The sequence below is a fragment of the Syngnathus scovelli genome, chromosome 6 (genome assembly GCF_024217435.2).
Source record: "Syngnathus scovelli strain Florida chromosome 6, RoL_Ssco_1.2, whole genome shotgun sequence".
Classification (NCBI taxonomy): Eukaryota; Metazoa; Chordata; class Actinopteri; order Syngnathiformes; family Syngnathidae; genus Syngnathus; species Syngnathus scovelli.
Genome location: NC_090852.1, coordinates 954,225 through 977,933, shown reverse-complemented (window position 1 = coordinate 977,933; position 23,709 = coordinate 954,225). Strand labels below are relative to the sequence as shown.

Genomic DNA, 23,709 nt, shown 5'->3' with positions numbered 1-23,709 from the left:
AGCTGTGTAGCTCCTCTGCCAGCTGTGCGCCTTGGTCTTCGACTTGAGCAGCACTGCCCCTGAAGTTGGTGATCTCCTGGATGCCCTGCCACACCTTACGGCCGTTGTTGCTGGACAGGTGGGACTCGATGCGTTGTCTGTGGTCCGCTTTCGCCCGTTTGACTCCTCTCCTCAGCTCAGCTCTGGCAGCGCTGTACAGAGCTCTGTCTCCTGACCTGAAGGCGGTGTCGCGGGCTCTGAGGAGAGAGCGGACCTGGCTGCACATCCAGGGTTTCTGGTTAGGGAAGACCCGGATGGTTTTTGGTCACAGTCACATTGCTGGCGCAGAACTGGATGTAGCCCAGAACTGTGTCTGTGTGTGTCCCCAGCTCCTGGTGGTCGAACAGGTCCCAGTCTGTCCGTTGAAAACAGTCTTTGAGTTTGTGGAGTGCATCCTCAGGCCAGGAGGTGATGGTCCTTAAGATGGGTCTGAGTTTGCGTCTGAGGGGGGTGTAGGCAGGGAAGAGCAGGAGGGACAGATGGTCTGATTGCCCGAGGTGGGGGAGGGGGATAGCTCTGTATGCATGTTTGATGTTGGTGTAGACATGGTCCAGGGTGTTCTCACCCCGTGAAGCACACTTTACGTGCTGGTGGAAATTTGGCAGTACAGTCTTTAAGTTGGCCTTGTTAAAATCCCCCGCTACAATGTGGAAGCCATCAGGGTGAGCCCGCTGTTGTTCACTCACAGCTCTCAGCAGGAGAGAGAGTGCCGTGCTTACATCAGCGTCGGGTGGAATGTAAACAGCAATGACGATAACAACAGCTAGCTCCCTCGGGAGGAAAAAAGGCCGGCACCTGACTGCCATGTACTCGAGGTCCGGACAGCAGTGGCTGCCTACGATGGTCGCATTGTTGCACCAGTTATCGTGCACATACATACAAAGCCCCCCACCTCTGCGTTTACCGGAGTCCAATGTTCTGTCCGCGCGTAGCAGGGAGCGGCTTGCTAGCTGCATGCTAGCATCGGGGATATCCGGGCGCAGCCAGGTTTCGGTTATAATAATCACACAACAGTCCCGGACGTAGTGGTTTCCCGTGAGCTGTAGATCCAGGTCATCCATTTTATGCAGCAGGGATCTGGCGTTGGAGAGAAACAGGCTCCCAATTACGTAGCCTTAGCATTAGGCCAGACCGACGGCCTCGCTTTTGCTTCCTCTCTCTTCTTCGCCTGCGTCGCCTCCCAGACCCGACAACAATCCACGGAGACCCCGGCGGTCTCGCAATCTCGTCTGGGATGTTGTGCTTGCAGTGAAAGTCACTTGAAATAGGTATCCGTGCTTGGTATCCAATGTCCGTGAGCGAGTGGAAAGTGTACTTGGGATTCCCAGTACAGAGTGTGCCAAAGAGTGAAAATAAAAAAATATAGGCAAGGAAAAAAGAGCACTGGCGTGGAGAGCCGTAAGCCGCTGCGTCCGTGCGCGCCGCCATCTTGGAACACTACTACTGGAACAGTGTGTATTTGCATGAAATTTTTGTAGTTAGAAAATGTCCCAAAAAAACTATTGGCCCCCGGGCCCCTTCACTTTATCAAATCTGGCCCCCCTTGCAAAGAGTTTGTACACCCTTGATATAGATTGTTCTATCATTAAAATTTAAAAATACAAAGGAGATCTGAGTTTTCCTATCTCTAATGACCATAGCAGTCAAATTGACTACATGCTTTTTACAAGGGTGTCATATTTCACTTTTCCTTTAATTTGCTACAATTTCAGGTTCTTTCTCCTGCTCGATAGTTTGTTTTTTATGCTTTGTGATGGCTGAGACTTGATGAGGAAAAATCCTATGGAGGAGCATGTTCTGAGTGTTAGGTTCAAAATCAGAAAAAGGATCAGCAGACAAAACCAGTGAGGCAGAATGTTGAGTCTTTTCTCGCGAGGAGTGCATTCAGACTTACAGCAGTCCCGAAATACACTAAAGGTCTGATTGCACTCCTCACTCTTTTATTTAGTAATGCCCTACCTACAATGTGAGACTAGCCCCTGAGGTGGGGGGGAAGCGTGGGCTTTGTCTCATGAGAAAAGAAACGAGATTCTATAAACAAAAAGAAGTCATAGACAAGATGTCATGAGAATCGAAAAGAGTGCAAGGACAAAATGCGATGTGAAATAAGAAGTCACAGACAAGACACCATGAGAAAAGAGTGCAAGGACAAAATGCCATGTGCAGACATCAACAAAATAGTTTGAGCTATCAACAGCTTTCTTGGATTCCCAGAGATGTAGAAGGTCAGGAAGCTCCAGACAGCATCGTATGACTTGTTGTGGTCTGGTGGACGTCTGCAAGGCGAAACAGCAAGCATTCTGTGCAATAATTTTATTAATAAGTACTCATTAGGGAACACATGATAACATATATATACAATTTATCTAACACTGAGAGTGATGTCTCTTGGTCATTGTGCCAATTGTCATGTTGCTTTGAGAGTGACTCATGAGTCGTATCAGAAGTGACTGCTTGCAAAAAAAAAAAAAAAAAAAAAAAACGAGTGGAAGCACACTAGCCAAAATTTCCAGGATCCAACAAGCACGAGGGAGCAAACCTCTCACAGGGGTCGCCGCAGCGGGGCCAAGAGGCTGAGTTACGCCGGTTTGACCCATGCATGCAGCCATCCCGGCAGCACAAGAAAAATATCTGCCAAGGTGCAGTGGTAGGCTCCAGCATCGCCGAGTGGACGACCGAACCTGGGACAGCCCCGAAACTGTGGCCACACATCATCGCGGCTAACATAACATGACAAATAATGACAAAGAGAAAGGAGGAACGAAAGATAAAGAGAGAGAAAAGATAGAACACATTAAAGGCTGCTACTTCCCTTGAACTTGCCGAAGCACAAAAGGTCCAGAAAACTTACAGTCTATCAATGCAAGCCAAGGAAAATTATTTCCATTCTAAACACTGTCCTGTTCACACACCATCAACGACCATTTGGTCGTTATATACTACAAAAGAACCAAGGTTGGAGTAAATGCGCTTGATCAAATGGCAAAGGAATACACCTACATAAAGCTTGCCCTTTCTTAGTCTTCTCTATTCTCTAGTATTCTTGACCTGGATGCCATAAATGCGTTGATCCCATTGCAGAATTCTTTTTTTTTTTTTGATGGATGGATTGAGTGGCAACCTCCCAGCAGTGTTCTCTCTTTTCTCTCCATTTTGTCTTTATTTTGTTCTTTCCTACTTTCTTTTTGTCTGTAATGTAGTAGTTGTATGTAGGTATTTTTGGAGAAAAAGGTTTGCGTAGTTGCGTACAGTGATTTGTATGTGTGCAAGTATGAGTTGTGTACTTACTATAAAGTGAGTTGTGTACTTGTGTAAAGTGATTTGTATGTGTGTCGGTTTGAGTTGTGTTCTTGTAAAATAATTTCTCAGGAAAGTAGTTGTGTTATTTAAAACACAAATACAAAACAAAATTACAAGTGCTCAAATCTTAAAACAAATACAAATCGAAATTACAAGTGCTCAAATCTTAAAACAAGTCACACATTTTTCCTTCCACTTACAAATCACGAATCAGAATTCAAGGTGATATTTGGTGAAAAAGTCGAGGCTGTCCGTCTGTCTGTCTGCGTGTGGAGATTTTTACTCTATATGATTCATGTAGCTTTTAAGTCCATAACCACAATATAATGACTGCATTAGTGCGTTAGCCTTTTTTCTTTTATTGACTTTTGCGGCAAGACTTAGAGTCTTACATGATGACTGTGGAATGCGACTGTGGTGTTGAGAATTCGTAATAACCCGTGTGCATGAGTGAGAGTGTGTGTATGTGTGTGCGTGTCTGGACACGCGCGAGCGAAAGGCTGTTAACGGTCGATGGGTAACTCTGGCTTTTGTGGCAAAGGGACATCAGTAAATTGGGGAGGCATTAGAGAAGAGATACAATTTAACCAGGATTTAAAACAATAATGGGTTTGTGGTCAGCTTCCATTAACATGGTTGAATGATGACGGATAATTTATAATGATGGTGTGGAATTTGTTAATGCCTGCCTGAGTATATCTATAATAGATTGACTAAAGGTACTGAATCGGCATAATGCAGCGTAGTAAGTGATTGGATAAAATGGTCAGTGATAATGATTTGAAATATTATCCATTTATCTAGGATTGGTTTACGCTTCCCTCTGGATTATGGTCAAATTACCTAGAAAACAATCAATATAAATTAGACAAAAACTAAAAACTATCAGATTTGAATGCCAGCAAAAAAAAACAAAAAAACATTTAGCTGTTTGAAAACATTCACTTCGATAAATCATAAAAGGAAAAAAAAACACATCAACTACGAAGATCTGATTTGCTACCTCAAGTGTTGAAAAATATATTTATATATTTATGTTTAATATATTTTTTGTTAATTGTGTTTTTACCTGGTTCAAATTTCTATATATTTGTTTTATTTGGTTTTCAAAATCTCGTATGGTTATTAAGAATACATCGAGAGGATATTCAAATATTTCTTTATTGTACAAACATGGAGCTATTGAAGGAATGTGGTGCACTAATGATAACTACAATCTGTGCATGGGAAAAGGCCAGTTTTTTGCTTTGTAAACAGATTGAAAAGGCTATTTACACTACATGCGTATGTGTGTAATGTATCCATCCATTTTCTGAAACAACCTTACAGGGGTCGTGGGTGTGTTGAAGCCCATTCCAGCTGTCATTGAGCAAGAGGGGTCCACCCTGAACTGTTCGCCAACCAATCACAGGATTAATGAATGAAAAAGCAAACTGGACCACAAAAAGCCTGGTAATGCCTAAAGGACAAAAGCTTTATGGCAGGGGTGTCAAACTTTGTCGCGGGCCGCATTATAGTCATAGTTTGCTTCAAAGGGCCAATAAAATTGTCAACCCAAATAAATGTATGAATATCTCATATTGTATATATAGTAAAGGCTACACAACAAACTGATGAATAACTAGTTTTCAAAACAGAGATTAATAAAAACCGTTCAAATATTTCGAAATAAAAAATTGAAATAAAATATTTAAAAATAAAAATTATTTAACATAATGAATGCTAATAAAAATTTGTTAACAATATCTCTATTTTTTAAAAGTGAAAACAATTTAAAATTTTGGAATTGACATGAATTTGATACACAATTTGTCTTCGCGGGCCACCTAAGATGACATGGCCCCCAGGCCTTGACTTTGACGCCTGTGCTTTATGGGGACAACACCTGACAATGATGTTCCCTCCCTATTTAGCTATTATATGGCTGGGTTTATGTATCTTGGGTGTACAATATGAGTGTTGTATGTATCTTGATGGAGCAAAAGACGTAAAAAAGCCATTCCAGCCTAAATTGATACATTTGTCCCTCTGGCTAGGGAACTTCCAGGACAAAGACTGAAATAATTAAATTCAGTGGATTTAAAGATATTTGGCTAAAAGCTAATCACGACTCTAGCTTTAGCCTACTATCGTCTACGTGATCAGGTTTTATGAACACAAGTGAAAGGTAACATTGTTTGACACAATATCCGGAAGCAATATGCTGTACCATTTTTTTTTTTTTCATGTCAAATGACAATGGTCTCTGTTCTTCCCCTTTGTTCAAAAACATCATCCTGGTACAAGATACAATATCCGCATTAAACCTGTACTGTGAATACAAAGAGGCACATTTTAATGGTAAACACTTTTTTTTTCCAAATACATGTATACATTTCAGATCAATATGGTGAACAATATGTTGAGCCATTATTAAAAGAACAATAAATAATCTAATAATAAAAAAACAGTTAAGCACCACAATTGCACAGAGAATTTGAGTATTTTATTTTTAGTCAAGAGGTTGTGTAATAAGTTTGAAATTCAGCGTGCAACCAAATTAAACTGACAGGTCAGGTATACGTGATCCATCCATCCATCCATCCATCCATCCATCCATCCATCCATCCATCCATCCATCCATCCATCCATCCATCCATCCATCCATCCATCCATCCATCCATCCATCCTCCCTCCCCTTATCCGGGGTCGGGTTGCGGGGGCAGCAGCTTTAGGAGGGACTCCCAGACTTCCCTCTCCCCAGCCACTTCATCCAGCTCATCCCGGGGGATCCCAAGATGTTCCCAGGCCAGCTGAGAGACATAGTCTCTCCAGCGCATCCTGGGTCGTCCACTGTCTCTCCTACCGAATACACAGACTACAGTATTTGTAGTCTGACAGTAACAGGAAGAAAGGCTCTCACCCAGATACAGAAAGGAAAGAGCAGTTATGATAAGGAGTTATTTATTTGCAATCAACATATCAGGTTTGGATGGAAGAAATCCATCCAGGTAGCGGCTCGCGCTGAAGTTGGAGGCAGTCAGGTGCAAGCCAAATGTGTTGCAAACATAAGCAGGCATCATGTCTGTGTTGGTGACGACAGACAGGGAAGAAGAATAGCACCATCTCGAAAGTTACAAAGTATTTTTTTATTCAACTAACTTGATGTAGAGTGTAAAAGTTCTGGCAGCATGAATGCATCCAAGTCTAATGATAACCGACGAACAGCAGCTATTCAGTAGAATCAGAATCAGCTTTATTGGCCAAGTTTGTGCATGCCAAACAAGGAATTTGACTCCGGTTTATCTCAGCCTCTGTACAACATTTAAGTGACTAACAACATTCAGGTAACTAACAACATTTAAGTGGCACGAACAGGATATTATTGCCCAGTAATGTCTCTGAGACTCTAGTGATGTGAGTTTATCAGAGCGACAGCCTGGGGAAAGAACCTGTGTCTGTGTCTGCTGGTTTTGGTATACAGCGCTCTGTAACGCCGTCCGGAGGGGAGTAGTTCGAACAGACTGTGACCTGGGTGAGAAGGGTCTATAGAGATGTTACTTGCACGTTTCCTGGTCCTGGACAAGTACAAGTCTTGGATAGATGGGAGGTTGGTCCCGATCATCTTTTCCGCAGTCCTGATTGCCGGTTGCAGTCTGTGCTTGTCTTGTTTGGTGGCCGATCCAAACCAGACAGTGATGGAGGTGCAAAGGATAGACTGGATGATGGTAGTGTAGAAGGTCTTCAGTAGCTCCTGTGGCAGGTTGAATTTCCTGAGCTGTCTCAGAAAGTACAGCCTCTGCTGGGCCTTCTTCCGGACAGAATCTGTGAGGCCGGTCCATTTCAGGTAATTTCAGGTTCACCATAATGCACACGCATGCACGTACGCACACACACACACACACACACACACACACACACACACACACACACACACACACACACACACACACACACACACACACACACACACACACACACACACACACACACACACACACACACACACGCACATACACATTAAGAAGGATGGAGGGTGCAGAAGCAGCAGACCTGACAACCTCTACTGACGGCATTGATGGTGCCCTGCACTGGGGGGGGGTGACATCATCATCGTTGATAGCTTTGCTATTGTTCGTCTCTTCAACATGGCGAATCAGTCTATCCAGTTTTTCCTACAGCAGCAGGTGTTAAGTAGACCACTTCCTAAAACAAGGGTAGGCAACCCACTGCTCCAGAGCCACATGAGGCTGCTTCATTGTTCTGCTGTGGCTCTCGTGACTTAAAAAATAAACTCATAGCAAACAGGTCCAAGGCAGGTTTTCACGGCAGTGTAACAGCTGTAGAATAGTCGTCCAGTAACTGGTAACCGCTGGTCGATTCCCGCTCTACTTGATTGTTGTGTCCTTGGGCAATACACTTCATCCAATTCCCCCCAGTGCCACTCACAATGCTGTATGAATGTTTGGTGGTGGTCGGAAGGGCCACGCTTCTGTCAGCCTGCCCCAAATGTGGCTACTTATGCACCACCGGAGTGTGAATGTGTGTGTGACTAATGCATCTACTATCAGGACTTTCAGTATAGGCTTTCAGTATCCTGCTCACTCGAGGGAAGCGGGTCAAGATTTGGCCTGATGACATTATACGCAAATCTACAGTTTCATATACTATGAATATGTGTTGTTAGTCATTACTGTGTAACATTATGCATCACTGTTGTACTGAAAATCTGCTGGTATTAATTCAACACTCGCATATTTTGGTTGAAGCGGGTGCACTCAATTGCAATGACACTCAGTTGTGTCATTATTACTGCACTGGCAAGATTACATTTTGTAAACAGTTGAGTGTTTACCATTTAACACTTTTTGGTTTATGTTACTTTGAGTAGTGTGGATCCATGTTAGCCTACGTTGACATGTTGTTGTTTTTTTCTCAAATGGGACTTGATTTTTTTTTCAAGACCATCTGAACGACCCGCCGCCCCAATTTAATATGTGGTATTAGATTGGATATGTATTTGATGATTTGCAATGCGACCGCAGTCTGAACGTCTAGGTCAGATATATCCAACTGAAACCTTATCATGACCTCAACCGACTGAAACCTCAACCGATTTGCAAAGTTGTTTTAAGTAACAGTATTTACTTTATATTTTACTTTAATTTAATCCTGCATGAAACATGAAGCATCAAATGGACATTTTTGGTGATAGTAGTCATTAAGCAACGTAGACTGTTGTTAGGGTGACCAAATACAGCTTGGACCAGGGTTTATTGAAGGGAAGGGGGGTAGGAGAACACAGACGCAGGCGGGACAGAGGGTCATGGACAGCAGGCAGGAAACTGGTTCTGACCATGAGCCTACACACGAGACGGGGGGGAATGCACAACAGGACAGGAACAACAGGAGCAGAAACAGACAGGAAGTAACAGACAGACAGGGAGAAACACGCAGGCAGGGTTTAAATAAAGGAGTTAACACAAGGGAGCAGGTGACAGTCATTACGGTGATAACGGACGTGGCTGAGGGAAAATTGCCGGCTGAGTGGCATGTGGCACGGGCACGTGATAACTGTTCATTTATTACGTGCGCCAATAGCATGACATCATCTTTAGTAACATCCATATGAAAGCCTCGCCTCAGTCCCCCAAATATTTTATTTCCACCTGTTCCCAAAGCACTCCTTTGTGGATATGATATCAAAAGATAGGCCTGTGGCACCTCCACACTGGACCACAAACGTAACATTACAAGTGACGTTGTCTTTCTTCTGCGCTTGCGAGTCACTGAGGACGCAGATGTTCACACACCAGATGGACTAGGGTCTCATTAAATGTGGAACATGAACACAACCGCAAGCTCGTGCACACACGCACGCACACACACACTGGATTTTATACAAACACACAGACCCACACATACAAATTGGATTTTACACAAAATCCTAATCGAGCATCAAGACCTGTAGTGAATGTAGCCCGATGAAACGGGTCAGACAGAACAACCAAATGTGTCACAGCACTCTTGTTTATTGAAATGAGAGACCGGGAAGTGGATGACTGGAGCTTGTGCAGAGTAGAGGCGTCAACGCTGCGTCAGCAAGGTCGACAGGCGCGAAGCAGGCTCGTGGTCGGGAACGGGCAGGAGATCAGACCTGAAGCAGAGCAAACACAGGGGCAGGTAAGGCATAGGCGGAACTCGTGGTCAAACAACGGGTAATGGGTCAGGCCGGGCAGAAATCATACACAGGTCGAGTGACAGATAAATGGACAAGGCAACAGCAGTCAATATGTAGTCAACAAGCAGGAACTCACAAAGAGTGATGGGTGTGTGGGGTTTAAGTAGTGGACAAGATGAGCTGGTGGCAGGTAATGAGTGATGATTACTGTGGGCGTGGCTGTGTGCACCATTGAAGAGTACTTGTGGTGTGCAGGGAAATGGAACTAGCCAGGGTTCTGAAGATGTGTAATACCTGAGAAACTTGGCTGGTGTTAAAATTAACATACTGTTTGTGGAATTAACACCATCAGATTCTCAGTGTTTTATCTGTACCAATTTGTAGGACATCTCAATTCTGTCACCATTTCTTCCAAACTAATAAATAAATTCATTTATTGGGGGCGGACGTGCAAATAGATGAACTGCTGGTGCTGAGCAGTGAATATGCAGAGGACATATTTATATTATAATATGAAAGAGCCAGGTGACTTAACACGCTAACAATTTTACACTGTGATAATGGTGAAACTCACCTCCCTTGGCATAAATGTGTGAGCGTGTGTGAGTGTGTGCGCGCGCGCGTGCGTGTTAAGCAATAAAATAGTGTCTATCTGTCATGAAACCACAGCCTTGTCACATGCAGTCCATAATGCATCATGGTCAAAGGTGCATTAAGGAATCATGACAAACATTGAATTGATGTCAGAGAGAGAGAGAGAGAGAGAGAGAGAGAGAGAGAGAGAGAGAGAGAGAGAGAGAGAGAGAGAGAGAGAGAGAGAGAACATTCAGGAATACTATTGGCTTTTGACGGGGTCATGAACAAGTATCACTCGAATACGATAGCTTAATCAAACCATTGAGTGGGTCCAGGGAGAGAGAGAAAGTAAACACAGGTTTCTGCGTTGCACGCACGTGGATGTACCGTGACAAGGAAGCAATTCTTATCGTTTCACGTTCCAGATCGTGATGTATGGATTTGGCGCTTTATTCTCATTCGATTTCTGCCGGCCGCCCAAAATGTGGCACTACTGGAGACTTTTCGTTGTCCTCAACGTCTTATTTTTCAGTGAACTTAGCTTATCACTGCCACACTGCCCGCCTACCTGCGTTTGCACGCACAACGAAATTTACTGTAACAAGTCGGATAGTAGTAAGCTATCCTCGCTCTTAGTTTTTCAGGACACTGAGAGCTCTGGAAATAGTACATGGAGCATCAGAAACCTTTTCCAGAACATCACTTCCATGTAAGTGTACCAGTCGATGTCTCTTTTAGTCATTGGATTTTACGTTCAGAAGCAATATTATTAATAGAAAAAAATGGCTCGTTTTTTATTTGAGTTTTAATATGGAAATACCCCATTTTAAAACAGCTTGTTTTTCTCATTTTTTTTTGTCAGGAAAAGAGTAAGTAAAAGACTAGGAGCGGTTTGATTTTTCCAAAACGAAAAAAAATATAGGACGAGAAACATATATATTAATAATAATAATATATTAAACATTAATAATAATTAATAATAATATATTAAATATACGTATTTGTTTTGGAAGTTATCACCGGCAGCATTTCTGATCATGACCAGGAGTAGGCTAAAGTGCGGCGTCTTAAGACAAAATAGTGTTCCGTAATGACTATCCATCAACCTTCTAAACTCTACAATTAAGTACACACGTGAAGAAAACACGACAAGAAAACGAATTGTTTCATTATGTGATACAGGTGTACCAGTAATTTTCTAGCCTGGAAAGCCTGACCAATCCTTGTGGGGAGTCTCATTGATGCGCGTCAAAACGCGAGCATGAGCAGAAGGTTGGCCATCTTGGATCGCTAACCACGGCAACGACACAACACCCCCTCCCCAAAAACCCCACCCACAATAATACTTGCGTATGTTTCTTTTGGTTTGTTTTTCCTTTTTTTTTTCTTTTTTCAGTTTTTGTTTATAAATGATCTAATAGTGTAGCAATTTATAGCAGTCATATATGAAAAAATAAAAGAGTAGAACTAGATAAGAGTTCTTATGCGTATTGAACATGTAAACTATGTCAAACTGAAACATTTATTGATCAGCTTTTCTTTCTTTCTTGATTTTTGTAATGTTGATATGTTCAATCACCCAGAAACACACTTTACAAAATTACAGGTGGAATTAGGATTAGTCAAACCTCTACATATGAATTTATTTCGTTCCAAGACCTACTTCGTATGTTGAAATTGTCGTCCATCCATCCATCCATTTTCTGAACCGCTTAGTCCCCACGGGGGTCGCGGGCGTGCTGGAGCCTATCCCAGCTGTCATCGGGCAATCGCACTCACACTCACACCTAGGGACAATTTGGAGTCTTCAATCGGCCTACCAAGCATGTTTTTGGAATGTGGGAGGAAACCGGAGTGCCCGGAGAAAACCCACGCGGGCCCGGGGAGAACATGCAAACTCCACACAGGGAGGGCCGGAGGTGGAATCGAACCCGCACCCTCCTAACTGTGAGGCGGACGTGCTACCCAGTGCGCCACCGAGCCGCCTTGAAATTGTCGTATGTTGGATAAAATATTTTCATAAGAATATATTGTAATTTGTTTAATTCGTTCCACAGCCAAAAACCAACGGTAACTCCTTAATAAATACTCCAGATAATTACACATAGCAATAAAACAAATGCATTATATCAGAGAGATGTAAAAAGAAATAAATTACAAATGAATAATCAATAAGAAGTGAGTTATTTTTTTACTTCTTTCTTTTTAACTTTCATCTTCACCCTCTTCACTTCCACTCAGTTTAGGCTTTTATTTCTTTGCTTCGTTTTTCTTTGACTGTATTCATTTTCACCCAGAAGAATGATGTTGTTCCCCAAATCCAAATGTGAAATGAGCAAACTAATGTTAATTTAAGTTAAAAAAACAAAAACAAATATCAGTTGTACGCTTTTTCCAGTGTAATGATAATTGACTCATACGTTCTGCTTTTTTACAGACACATAGAGAACTGGACTGGTCTGGAGACGTTGAGGGAAAGTCACATGGAACTCTACACTGGCTTGCAGAGACTGTACGTCATGTAATATTTTTCCAAACGAGTGCTGGTCATGGCAAATTCCTTACTGCAAATCTTCGAATATTATCAAAATGCCCACATAGCATTAACAGTGAGCATTCCAGTGGCAGCGTCATACTTTGGTTAGAACGTTGTAAATAGTAGTCAGTTTTGACACACTTCATACATACAGAAAAATTATTTTTTAATTATTTATTATTAGGGGCAGTGCATGTTAAGATATTCATATACCGTTATTTCTGGACTATAAATTGCACCTAAATATAAGCTGCATCAGCTAAAATTAGGGGAAAAATCCTGTTTTGATCATATATAAGCCGCACCAGACTATAAACCACGTGTTTTTGTGCTGGGGAAAGTAGTAGGGCTGAACAGTATATCGGTATTACGAGTTATGTATTTGGGACAGTCCCTATACAGATATAAAATATTTTTAGGTGCAGCACAGGGCACTATTTTCTTTAGCATCCTCTTTGGCTCAACCCCACCCCTTGCATTTTTACATAGGCTTCTCCGATGCACAACAACGCAACACAACAAACTTTTCGAAAGAAAATAGCGAAAAATGGAGACTGGTAGATATTTTTACAAAATACAGAAACAGGTGGTGGGAGGACAGGTGCTTGAACAGGAGCAAAAAGATGGTCTTCACCCGACTTAGAACTGGGCACACGGGACTTAACAGCACACTGAAAAATAGGGAAACATCCCACAGGAAACTGTAGGAGGTGCAATCAGCGAGAAACAGTTGAACATGTCATGATGGAGTGTAAGGGGTACGAGAGTGCGAGAACGAAAAGCATCAATGCAAAGAGAAAAGGTTAGCTTTAATCCAGGAAATATATTACAAAATCAAGTAATAGACATATGTATATGGCAATACTTGAGGGAAGCAGGGTTAGAGGATTTCGGATTGTAGATGAAGACCAACAAAATGTTATTTGCAAAACATGTCACAAGCAAATTTCTTCAAATGTTAAAGCACTTCGAACCTCTTCCAACATCTGCAGCAGAACCACAAACTGCTGTATGAAGAGAGTATAAAACTTTGTGGTGTTTATGGCAAACTTTGGCTGCCTCATCAGTATTGTCTGAGTAAGTAAGCATATATAGTCTTATTTTTGTACACAATTCTTTTGATATAAAACACATGTAGTCAATCTAAATTTGTTATGGGTTATTCATTTTATTTTCACATGCTGCCTAAATGTGAATCTTTATATTTCAGCCCGGTACTACATACATTTTCTTTCCTTTACATTCATAACTATGTCTGTTTCTATTTCATACAGCTGTAGAAACAGCTGTTGGTCTGTTTCCAGCCAGGGTCAGTCTGTTTTGTTTAGATTTTTGTTATTTGCGCAGCTCTTTATTTAAATCAGTTTCATTTACTACCATGAAGCTGTAGGCCCATGTTTGCCAAAAGTAAGCCTGTTCTAGTTTACATTTGTTATCTATACAGCTCTAATTTTTAAAATATAAGCTATTTTTATTATAGATTTACTAAATGTTTAAATACTATTGTATTTCTGTTATTTGCACAGCTGTGTTTTGTTGAGCAGAAAGTGTAACATGTGGTGTACCTGGATATCAGTTTTGGTCCATATCTCCCAGCCCTAGAAAGTAGTGCCGTACAACAGCGGTCCTTAACCTTTTTACTAGTGAGTATATAAATGTATTTGACAGGGAAGTCTTTGCAAGATAGTCTGATGCAGACCCCAGAGAGCTCTCGAGAGCAAGGCTTTTGTTTTCTCCTCATGCTTCTTTAAATGAAATGTCCTAATTTCTATTACCTGTCTTGCCAAAACAAATTCTCTTACAAAATCATAAAAATCATGAAAATTCCATGGATTAGCCACACCGGACTTCAAGCGTAGTAACTAAAGCAGTCATGTGCAAACTGCCATTTAATCTGGCCCGCCAACCCTGAATAAATTGTATTAAACATTTTTTTGGGTCATTTTGCCTGCAATGACTGCGTTTCCCGAGTAGATGGGGAACCGGTCCCCTGCGCATATACTACCGGAAGCCGTGACAGAAAGCTCGGTGCACACTGACAAGTGCCTGTACGTACTCAGGAGACGGACACCGCGCACTCGCGCTCTATGTCTATCGGAGCCGAAATTAGAGCTGTGACATCAGGATTCTTGTAATTCGCGCACTGAGCTTTCAGATATAGTTTTACGCTAAAGCCACCCACAAACCTTCCCCTGGAATCCTTCCATTAAAACAGGGATGTCAAAGTCAAACACACCGAGGGCCAAAAAAAAAATTTGCTACAAGCCGAGGGCCGGACTGGTTCAATGTTTATTAAAATATATCGGAATGATTGCACATAGCCTTTTGAACTAAGACCTAACACAGTGTACATTATTTAATGATTAAATGAATATGGCAATATTTTGTTATGGCTCTGTCAGTAACTTCAAGGGAAAACATTTTCAACAGCCAAACAGCAAAAAATTCAATTGTTTTAAAAACAAAATGTGTTTCTTAATATCAACATAAATGCATAAGTAAAAGTGCATGCATTATAAACTGAAAATGTATTATTGTGCTGCTCTATGATCTACCGATCATTGCTTTCAAATCGTAAAATAAAAAAATAATCAAATCAGTTGTATTCTTTCTCATGGCTCTTATCTGCAATTTTCCCTTGGTCCCTTGGTATAAATAAATAAAATTCAAAAATTTACGGCACACAGACAAAACAATACTTTCTTCAAAGAAAAATCACGTCTTGTAGAAACAAATGTAAAAATGTAACCGGATTAAAAAACGGAAAATACGTTACTGTTCTGTGATGCTCACTTGTCTGAGGCTGAGCCTGATACTTAGAGGTGTCTCATTGTTTGTACAAGTTCATCAATGTTCGGGGTTAGGCTCTGAGGCTAAGAGCCGAAAAACCCGTTTTTGATCAACTCTCCTTCTGCAAAGGGCCGGGCTGATTTGGCGATCTCTTTTGCCACAATAAAGCTAGCCTTGGCAGCAGCCTCGCTTTGTGATTTAGCATACGTGAACATAGCCTGTCTGGACTTAAGGCCTCGTTTTAATTCTTCCACCTTCTGTAGCTTTTGTTCATATTCCATATTCTTGTCTTGGTCTGTGTGTTTCTTAGACGTTTGATAGTGCCTTCTTAAATTTAACTCTTTCATTACAGCCGCATTTTCTCCACACAGAAGACACACAGGTTTGCCTCTTACCTCCGTAAACATGTACTCTGCCTCCCACCTGGCCTGAAACCCCCTGTTCTCAGCGTCCACCTTACGTTTAGCCATTTTTGAGGAGGGGGGTATCAGAAAGTTGAACTCTGCTCTGACTACTGATGAATAATGAAGCCGCTTGTGCGAGCTGCAGGGACATCGCGGGCTACCGTTGCATTGTGGGAAATGTAGTGTTGGTGCGTGCAAAACACCAGCGGGCGGCTGTGGCCTACGGGCCGGTTCTAATAGTAATTCAATATCATCCAGGGGGCCATAGATAATCAATTCGCGGGCCGGATCTGGCCCGCGGGCCGTAACTCTGACATATGTGCATTAAAATGAGTGGGCCAAGGAAAAGCAAGGTGGACACTGAGTGCCGAGTGTTTAAAAAAGAGTGGACAATTTGGCTTGACCTACGCGACGTGACGTTCAGCCACATGAACATCAACATCAACCAGTCAAAGTCAAAGTCAAAGTCAGCTTTATTGTCAATTTCTCCACATGCCAAAGACACAAAGAAACCGAAATTTCGTTCCCCCCTATCCCACGGTGACAAGACATGGCTCACAACAGACAAACAAGTAAACAAGTATAACAAAAGCGTGCTGAATAAATAATGAATAAATAACACAACAATAAATAAATAAATAAGAGGAGCAGAAAAAAAGGAGCAAGTGCGCGTACAGCAGACATTCCCGAAAATAGCGCAACAGTGCCGCACGCTACGCAGAAGGGGGTAGCGAGTTCAGGGCCCTAACAGCCTGGAGAAAGAAGCTGTTGGCGAGTCTGGTGGTGCGGGAGCGCAGGCTCCTGTACCTCTTCCCAGAGGGCAGAAGGTCAAACAAAGAGTGAGCCGGGTGACTCACATCTCTGGCAAACGAGGTTGCCTTGCGGGCGAGATGGGAGGTGTAAATGTCCCATCACAGATCTAGGTAAACGGACCAACACCTCGGATCTCTCCTAAGAATTGCCACAACAAATTTTACTTACTAAATTTTACTACCGGAAGCCGTGTCAGAAAGCTCTGTGCACACTCACAACTGCGGGTACGTATTCAGTAGTACGGACACAGCGCACTCGCGCTCTATTTCTATCAGTGCCGAATTTAGAGCGTGGGCTGTGACGTCAGCATTCTTGTAATTCTCGCGCTGAGCTTTCAGATACAGTTTTCCGCTAAAGCCACCCACAAACCAGCTCAGTGACCTAGTGGTAGAGTGTCCGACCTGAGACTGGAAGGTTGTGGGTTCAAACCCCGGCCGGGTCATACCAAAGACTATAAAAATGGGACCCATTGCCTCCCTGCTTGGCACTCAGTATTAAGGGTTGGAATTGGGGGGGTTAGATCACCAAATGATTCCCGAACGCGGCACCGCTGCTGCTCACTGCTCCCCTCTCCCCCAGGGGATGGATCAAAATCACACGGGGATGGGTTAAATGCAGAGGACAAATTTCACCACACCCAGATGTGCGTGTGTGACGATCATTGGGACTTCAACTTTAACTTAACTTAACTCAGAATGTACAATACCCCTTGGACATACGTACATATCTATACATTTCCTTGCAAGTAAACTTTATTTAGAAGGGCTGTAAAGCAAAGCCTAACGATAGTGGTTGTGACAGCAATAAGTGCAAGACAAGCAATAATAGTGGTCGTGCATGGTAAGAAATCTCCATGGAAATGAAGGTTGTCATTACTGTGCTGTATAAGAATTTCATTGTTTTTATTTTTATATTTTATATTTATATTTTATATTATATTTATACAGTATACATTTAAAGAGTAAATACTGTATGCAATTTTATTTACCGTATTTTTCGGACTAAAAGTCGCTCCGGAATATAGGTCGCATTAGCCATAAAATGCACAATAACGTGAAAAAAAAAACATTTATAAGTCGCTCCGGAGTATAAGTCACATTTTGGGGGACATTTATTCGACAAAATCCAACACCAAGAACAGACATGAACGAGCAACAATAGGCTAAATGATAGGTAAGCTAACGTGACATAAACACAAACGAAGAGCTGAGAACGGGCCTGACGTAACATTCAGAATTATTCAAATAACTATTACATAAAAAAATGTTTATAAAACCATCTGTGTCACTCCAATTCATTAAATCCATCGATCGTCCTTTATGTCAACAATGGGTGCGCGGCGCTTGCACTTCAAAATATTCCACAGGCCCATATAACGAGATATAAATTATATATCAAATAAATATTATATGAGCAATATTATCAAACCATCTGTGTCACTCCAAATCATTAAATCCATCGATCAAATTCCTCGTCCTTTGTCATCAAGGACAACAAGTGCGCCCTGACGTCAGCCTCGTCGTTATTCCACAGATCTAGTATGTAACTATATTGTAGCGTTGACAAAGTACAAGGAAAGACGTGGGTTTGGTAAACGGCTCTTTATTTAACAAAACAAGTGTTCAACGAGTCAACAACTACTGAACTGTAACAATAAAACCATATACAAGTTGCGAAACATAATAAAATATATCAAATAACTATAACATATATAGTTCATCTCAACACGGCCCCAAGCACCGGCATTGACTTCCAGGCGTGTGGCGGCGTGGACTTCCATCCCCGGAGGTGGCACTTCCAGCCACGGAGGTGGAAAGGAGCTCCATAGAATAGGACCGGGCGTGCGTAAAAGCCATGTCCGAGCCCCATCCACCGTCCCTGGACAGCCATCCGGCCGAGCGCCGGCCCCTGACTTCCATCCACGGAGGTGAAAGAGAGCTCCGTAGAGTAGGACCGGGCGTGCGTAAAAGCCATCTCCGAGCCCCATCCACCGTCTCTGGACAGCCACCTGGCCGAGCGCTGGCCCCTGACTTCCATCCACGGAGGTGAAAGAGAGCTCCGTAGAGTAGAACGGGGTGTGCGTAAAAGCCATAATAGTTTTTCAAACTTTCTGTGTGACTCCAAATCATTAAATCCTTCAAACTCTTCGTCCTCCGTGTCATTTACAAACAAATCCGCTAATGATGCCGGTAGTACGTGGGGCCCTTCGTCATCCCGTGATCGAATCATTTTCCTTTATGTAAACAACCGTGGCGCCACGCTGCGCTGCTGACGTCACTTGAAATTCAAATTACAGTAATTACAGCTTGCTACATCGCGGTTCGTTTAATTTTTATTTTTTTTTAAAAAAATTCACATATAAGTCGCTCCTCAGTATAAATCGCCCCCCACACCCAAACTATGAAAAAAAATGCGACTTACCGAAAATTACGGTAATATTTTTTTTAACTCTTTAGATTTTCTTATTAATAAAAATTCATTTTCAAAGAAAATACCATATTTACAGGACTATAAGACGCACCAGATTATAAAGTGCACCAGCTAAAATTAGGGGAAAAACTACTCCTCACCCCCCGTGGGTGGTTTCTTTTTCCCTTCAAGCCCGGGTCCTCTACCAGAGGCCTGGGAGCTTGAGGGTTCTACGCAGTATCTTTGCTGTTCCTAGCACTGCACTTTTCTGGACTGAGATGTCAGATGTTTTTCCTGGGATCTGTTTCAGCCACTCCTCCAGTTTGGGGGTTACTGCCCCTAGTGCTCCAATGACCACAGGTACCACTGAAGTCTTCACTCTCCAGGTCTGGTATATAATATACATATGTGTATATATATATATATATATATATATATATATATATATATATATATATATATATATATATATAGAGGGGAAGGGGCTATATATATATATATATATATAAAAAAAAACTTTTCCTCACCCCCCGTGGGTGGTCTCTTTTTCCCTTCAAGCTCGGGTCCTCTACCAGAGGCCTGGGAGCTTGAGGGTTCTACGCAGTATCTTTGCTGTTCCTAGTACTGCACTTTTCTGGACTGAGATGTCAGATGTTTTTCCTGGGATCTGTTTCAGCCACTCCTCCAGTTTGGGGGTTACTGCCCCTAGTGCTCCAATGACCACAGGTACCACTGAAGTCTTAACTCTCCAGGTCTTCTCCAGCTCTTCTCTGAGCCCTTGATATTTCTCAAGTTTCTCATGTTCCTTTTTCCTAATGTTACCATCATTTGGGATGGCTATGTCAACCACAACGGCTTTCCTCTGCTCTTTGTCCACCACCACAATGTCCGGTTGGTTCGCCATTACCATTCTGTCTGTCTGGATCTGGAAGTCCCAGAGGATCTTGGCTTGGTCATTCTCTACCACCTTTGGAGGTGTTTCCCACTTGGATCTTGGGACTTCCAGTCCATACTCTGCACAGATGTTCCTGTACACTATTCCAGTTACTTGGTTATGACACTCCATGTATGCTTTACCTGCCAGCATCTTACACCCTGCAGTTATGTGCTGGATTGTCTCAGGACCTTCTTTGCACAATCTACACCTGGGGTCTTGTCTGGTGTGGTAGATTTGGGCCTCTATTGCTCTGGTGCTCAAGGCCTGTTCTTGTGCAGCCAGGATCAGTGCCTCTGTGCTGTCCTTCAGACCAGCTCTTTCTAGCCATTGGTAGGATTTCTGGATATCAGCTACTTCAGCTATGTTTCGGTGGTACATCCCATGTAGGGGCTTGTCCTCCCATGATGGTCCCTCCAGCACCTCATCTTCCTTTGATGCCCATTGTCTGAGACATTCACTGAGCACGTCATCCGTTGGGGCCTTATCCCTGATGTACTTATGGATCTTGGATGTTTCATCTTGGATCGTGGCTCTCACGCTCGCTAGTCCACGGCCTCCTTCTTTACGGCTAGTGTACAGTCTCAGGGTGCTGGACTTGGGATGGAACCCTCCATGCATGGTTAGGAGCTTCCGTGTCTTGATATCTGTGGTCTGTATATCTTCCTTTGGCCACCGTATGATTCCTGCAGGGTACCTGATTACTGGTAGGGCGTAGCTGTTAATGGCTAGGGACTTGTTCTTGCCATTGAGCTGACTTCTTAGGACTTGCCTTACTCGATGGAGGTATTTGGCTGTGGCTGCTTTCCTTGTTTCCTCGTCAAGGTTGCCATTTGCCTGTGGAATTCCAAGGTATTTGTAGCTGTCCTCAATGTCTGCTATTGTTCCTTCTGGGAGTGAGACCCCCTCTGTGTGGATTACCTTTCCTCTTTTAGTCACCATGCGGCCACATTTCTCAAGTCCGAATGACATTCCGATGTCAGAGCTGTAGATCCTGGTAGTGTGGATCAGGGAGTCAATGTCCCGCTCGTTCTTAGCGTACAGCTTTATGTCATCCATGTAGAGGAGGTGGCTGATGGTGGCCCCATTCCTGAGTTGGTATCCATAGCCCGTCTTGTTGATTATTTGGCTGAGGGGGTTCAGTCCTATACAGAACAGCATTGGGGACAGAGCGTCTCCTTGGTATATACCACATTTGATGGTCACGTGTGCAAGTGGCTTGCCATTGGCTTCAAGTGTGGTTTTCCACTGTTTCATCGAGTTGGCGATGAAGGTTCTCAGAGTCCCATTGATGTTGTACAGCCTCAAGCATTCAGTGATCCAAGTATGTGGCATTGAGTCATATGCTTTCTTGTAATCAATCCAGGCAGTGCTCAGGTTGGTACGTCTAGTTCTGCAGTCTTGGGTGACTGTTCTATCCACCAGGAGTTGATGTTTTGCTCCTCTGGTATTTTTACCAATCCCTTTCTGAGCAGTGCTCATGTATTGATCCATGTACCTGCTGATCTTATCTGATAGTATGCCCGACATCAGCTTCCATGTTGTGGAGAGGCAGGTGATTGGCCGGTAGTTGGATGGGACTGTACCCTTTGATGGATCCTTCTGGATCAGGATCGTACGCCCTTGGGTTAGCCATTCAGGGTGAGTCCCATCCCTTAGCAGCTGGTTCATTTGTGCTGCCAGGCGCTCATGGAGAGTTGTAAGTTTCTTGAGCCAGTAGCTGTGGATCATGTCAGGGCCTGGTGCTGTCCAGTTTTTCATTCCTGAGACTCTTCTCTGGATGTCTGCCACTGTGATGGTTACTGGGTTCTGTTCAGGGAGCTTGCTGTGGTCCTTTCTCAGAGCCACCAGCCACTGTGCATCCTTCTTATGTGATGCCTCCCGCTCCCATATATCCTTCCAGTACTGTTCAGTTTCCAGCCTTGGTGGGTCTGCTCTGCTATTATTCCCCTGCCACTGAGCGTACACTTTCGCTGGTTGTGTTGTGAACAACCTGTTTATTCGTCTGGCTTCATTCTCTCTTGTGTACCTCTTTAGGCGGCTGGCCAAGGCTTGGAGTCTTTGTTTGGCAGTTTCGAGTGCTTCAGGTATGGGCATATGGCTGTATTTCTTGGGAACTTGCTTTTTCATTGCACCTTTCTGGGCCTCTGTCATTTGGCTCACTTCTCTCCGTGCTATCTTGATTTTGGCCTCCAGCCTTCTCTTCCATGGTGGGCACTGTTGTGGTCGCATATGGTCATTCTTCTTGTAGCCAAGCATTTCTAGGATCACTGCTGCTGAGGTGTATATCAGCTCATTGGTTTCAGTGATGGTAGCCGTAGGAATTGTTGTCAATGCTGCATTCACATCTTCTAGGAGATTTTCTGAGGGTACTTCACTTAGCCTCTGTAGTGTGTATCTAGGTTCCCGAGCATTCATTCTCACCGTGATCTTGTTCTTCAGGTCAGTTGCTGCCTCGTTCAGCTTGATTGTGCTTATTGGGGTTTCGTACCCAACCTCTGGGCTTTTACATGGATTTAACTCGTCTCTGACCTGGTGCTCTGGTTGGCCTTCGCTATGGCATTTGTGTTGTATCTCATCAATCTCGAGGTGTGATAGCAGGTGCCGTTTATGGATATTGGAACATTGAGCTTGGCCGATAGTGTTGACTGTGGGTATTGAAGTTGCCATTGTTCCCGCATTCTCCGCATGTAACCCCTCTCGCTCGGGTTGCTGAAGTAGTAGCATTCCAACAGATCCTTATTCTCGCATCTCGCCCATTTGTGTCTTGTTCCAGTAGCCCATTTTTCATCAGGGTGCTCTGGTTCCCCAGCACCTGACGCAGACCTTGTTTGTCCGGGCGACGTCTGAGCCGGCATGTCTTTCGTTTCTTGTACTCTCATTATCTCTGAGGTAGGCGGTATCGTTAAGGGTCTTGCCTAAGGACCCACACTGACTGCTGGTAAGGTAATCGCTCATTGCTCATATTGTGCCCCTGCCGGGAATCGAACCCTGGTCTTCCGTTTGTAAGTCATGTATATATATATATATATATATATGTGTGTGTGTGTGTTTATGACACAGGGCGTGTGATGCGTCAGTGCAGTAGTGTTGGAGTAGATGGCCTGTAGTTTGTGCATGCTGCATGCTGCCTCTGCTTGCCACTTTTCTGCTTTCAGCTACTACCACCGGCTAGCCCTCTGTTTCCGGGGGTGAAAAGAGGAGCCGAGTGCATAAGCCTCCTCAGCCGGTACACAGCCTCTCCATTGCCAAGACTTGCACACGCCTCCTCGTGGCCACACACGGTAACTGGCACCTTGCGGTCCCAGGCTAAGTTGTGCAGGATCTCGGAGCAGCAGTGGGCCCCAGAGATGTGGCATGTAGGCCCACCGGTGCGTGGACATGCCACAACCACTGTCCCGGCTGCGGGTAAACAGCTCCAGCTATGGGTAAATAGTGAAGACCTCAACGGTGGACCAGGCGGAGGATGATGGCTGACCTAAGGGATGGCGTCACAACGGCTGGGAAGGCGGATGAAGGCTGCAGCAGAAAAGGGTCACCAGTTGTCTTGGTCTCCTTGCCACTGGACTCTGACCCTGATCTGTCAAGAACAGTGTGGTGACCGTCTGTGCACCAGTCTCCCCACTAAACAAAGTCACGCACAGGCATCTTTTTCAGGGAATCCACCTTACATCCCAGATTAAAGTCCTGTGGCGACCGGTAAGTGGCAACGGGGGCAGGATTGTGAAGTCTGGAAGCCCCTAGTCAC

General features: G+C 43.5%; 1 protein-coding gene across 2 annotated transcripts in view; it reads left to right on the top strand.

The window, feature by feature from the left end:
• Positions 1-23,709, top strand: part of LOC125970576 (NT-3 growth factor receptor-like) — a 235,706-nt gene that overhangs the window by 18,566 nt on the left and 193,431 nt on the right. Inside the window, exons 1-2 of one of the 2 annotated variants that reach the window (XM_068651158.1) lie at positions 7,183-10,784; positions 12,513-12,587. In XM_068651158.1, the coding sequence (XP_068507259.1) occupies positions 10,507-10,784; positions 12,513-12,587 (353 nt within the window). In that variant the 5' untranslated portion in view covers positions 7,183-10,506. Of the gene's footprint in view, positions 1-7,182; positions 10,785-12,512; positions 12,588-23,709 lie in introns of those variants that run through there. The other variant, XM_068651159.1, reaches the window with a different exon arrangement.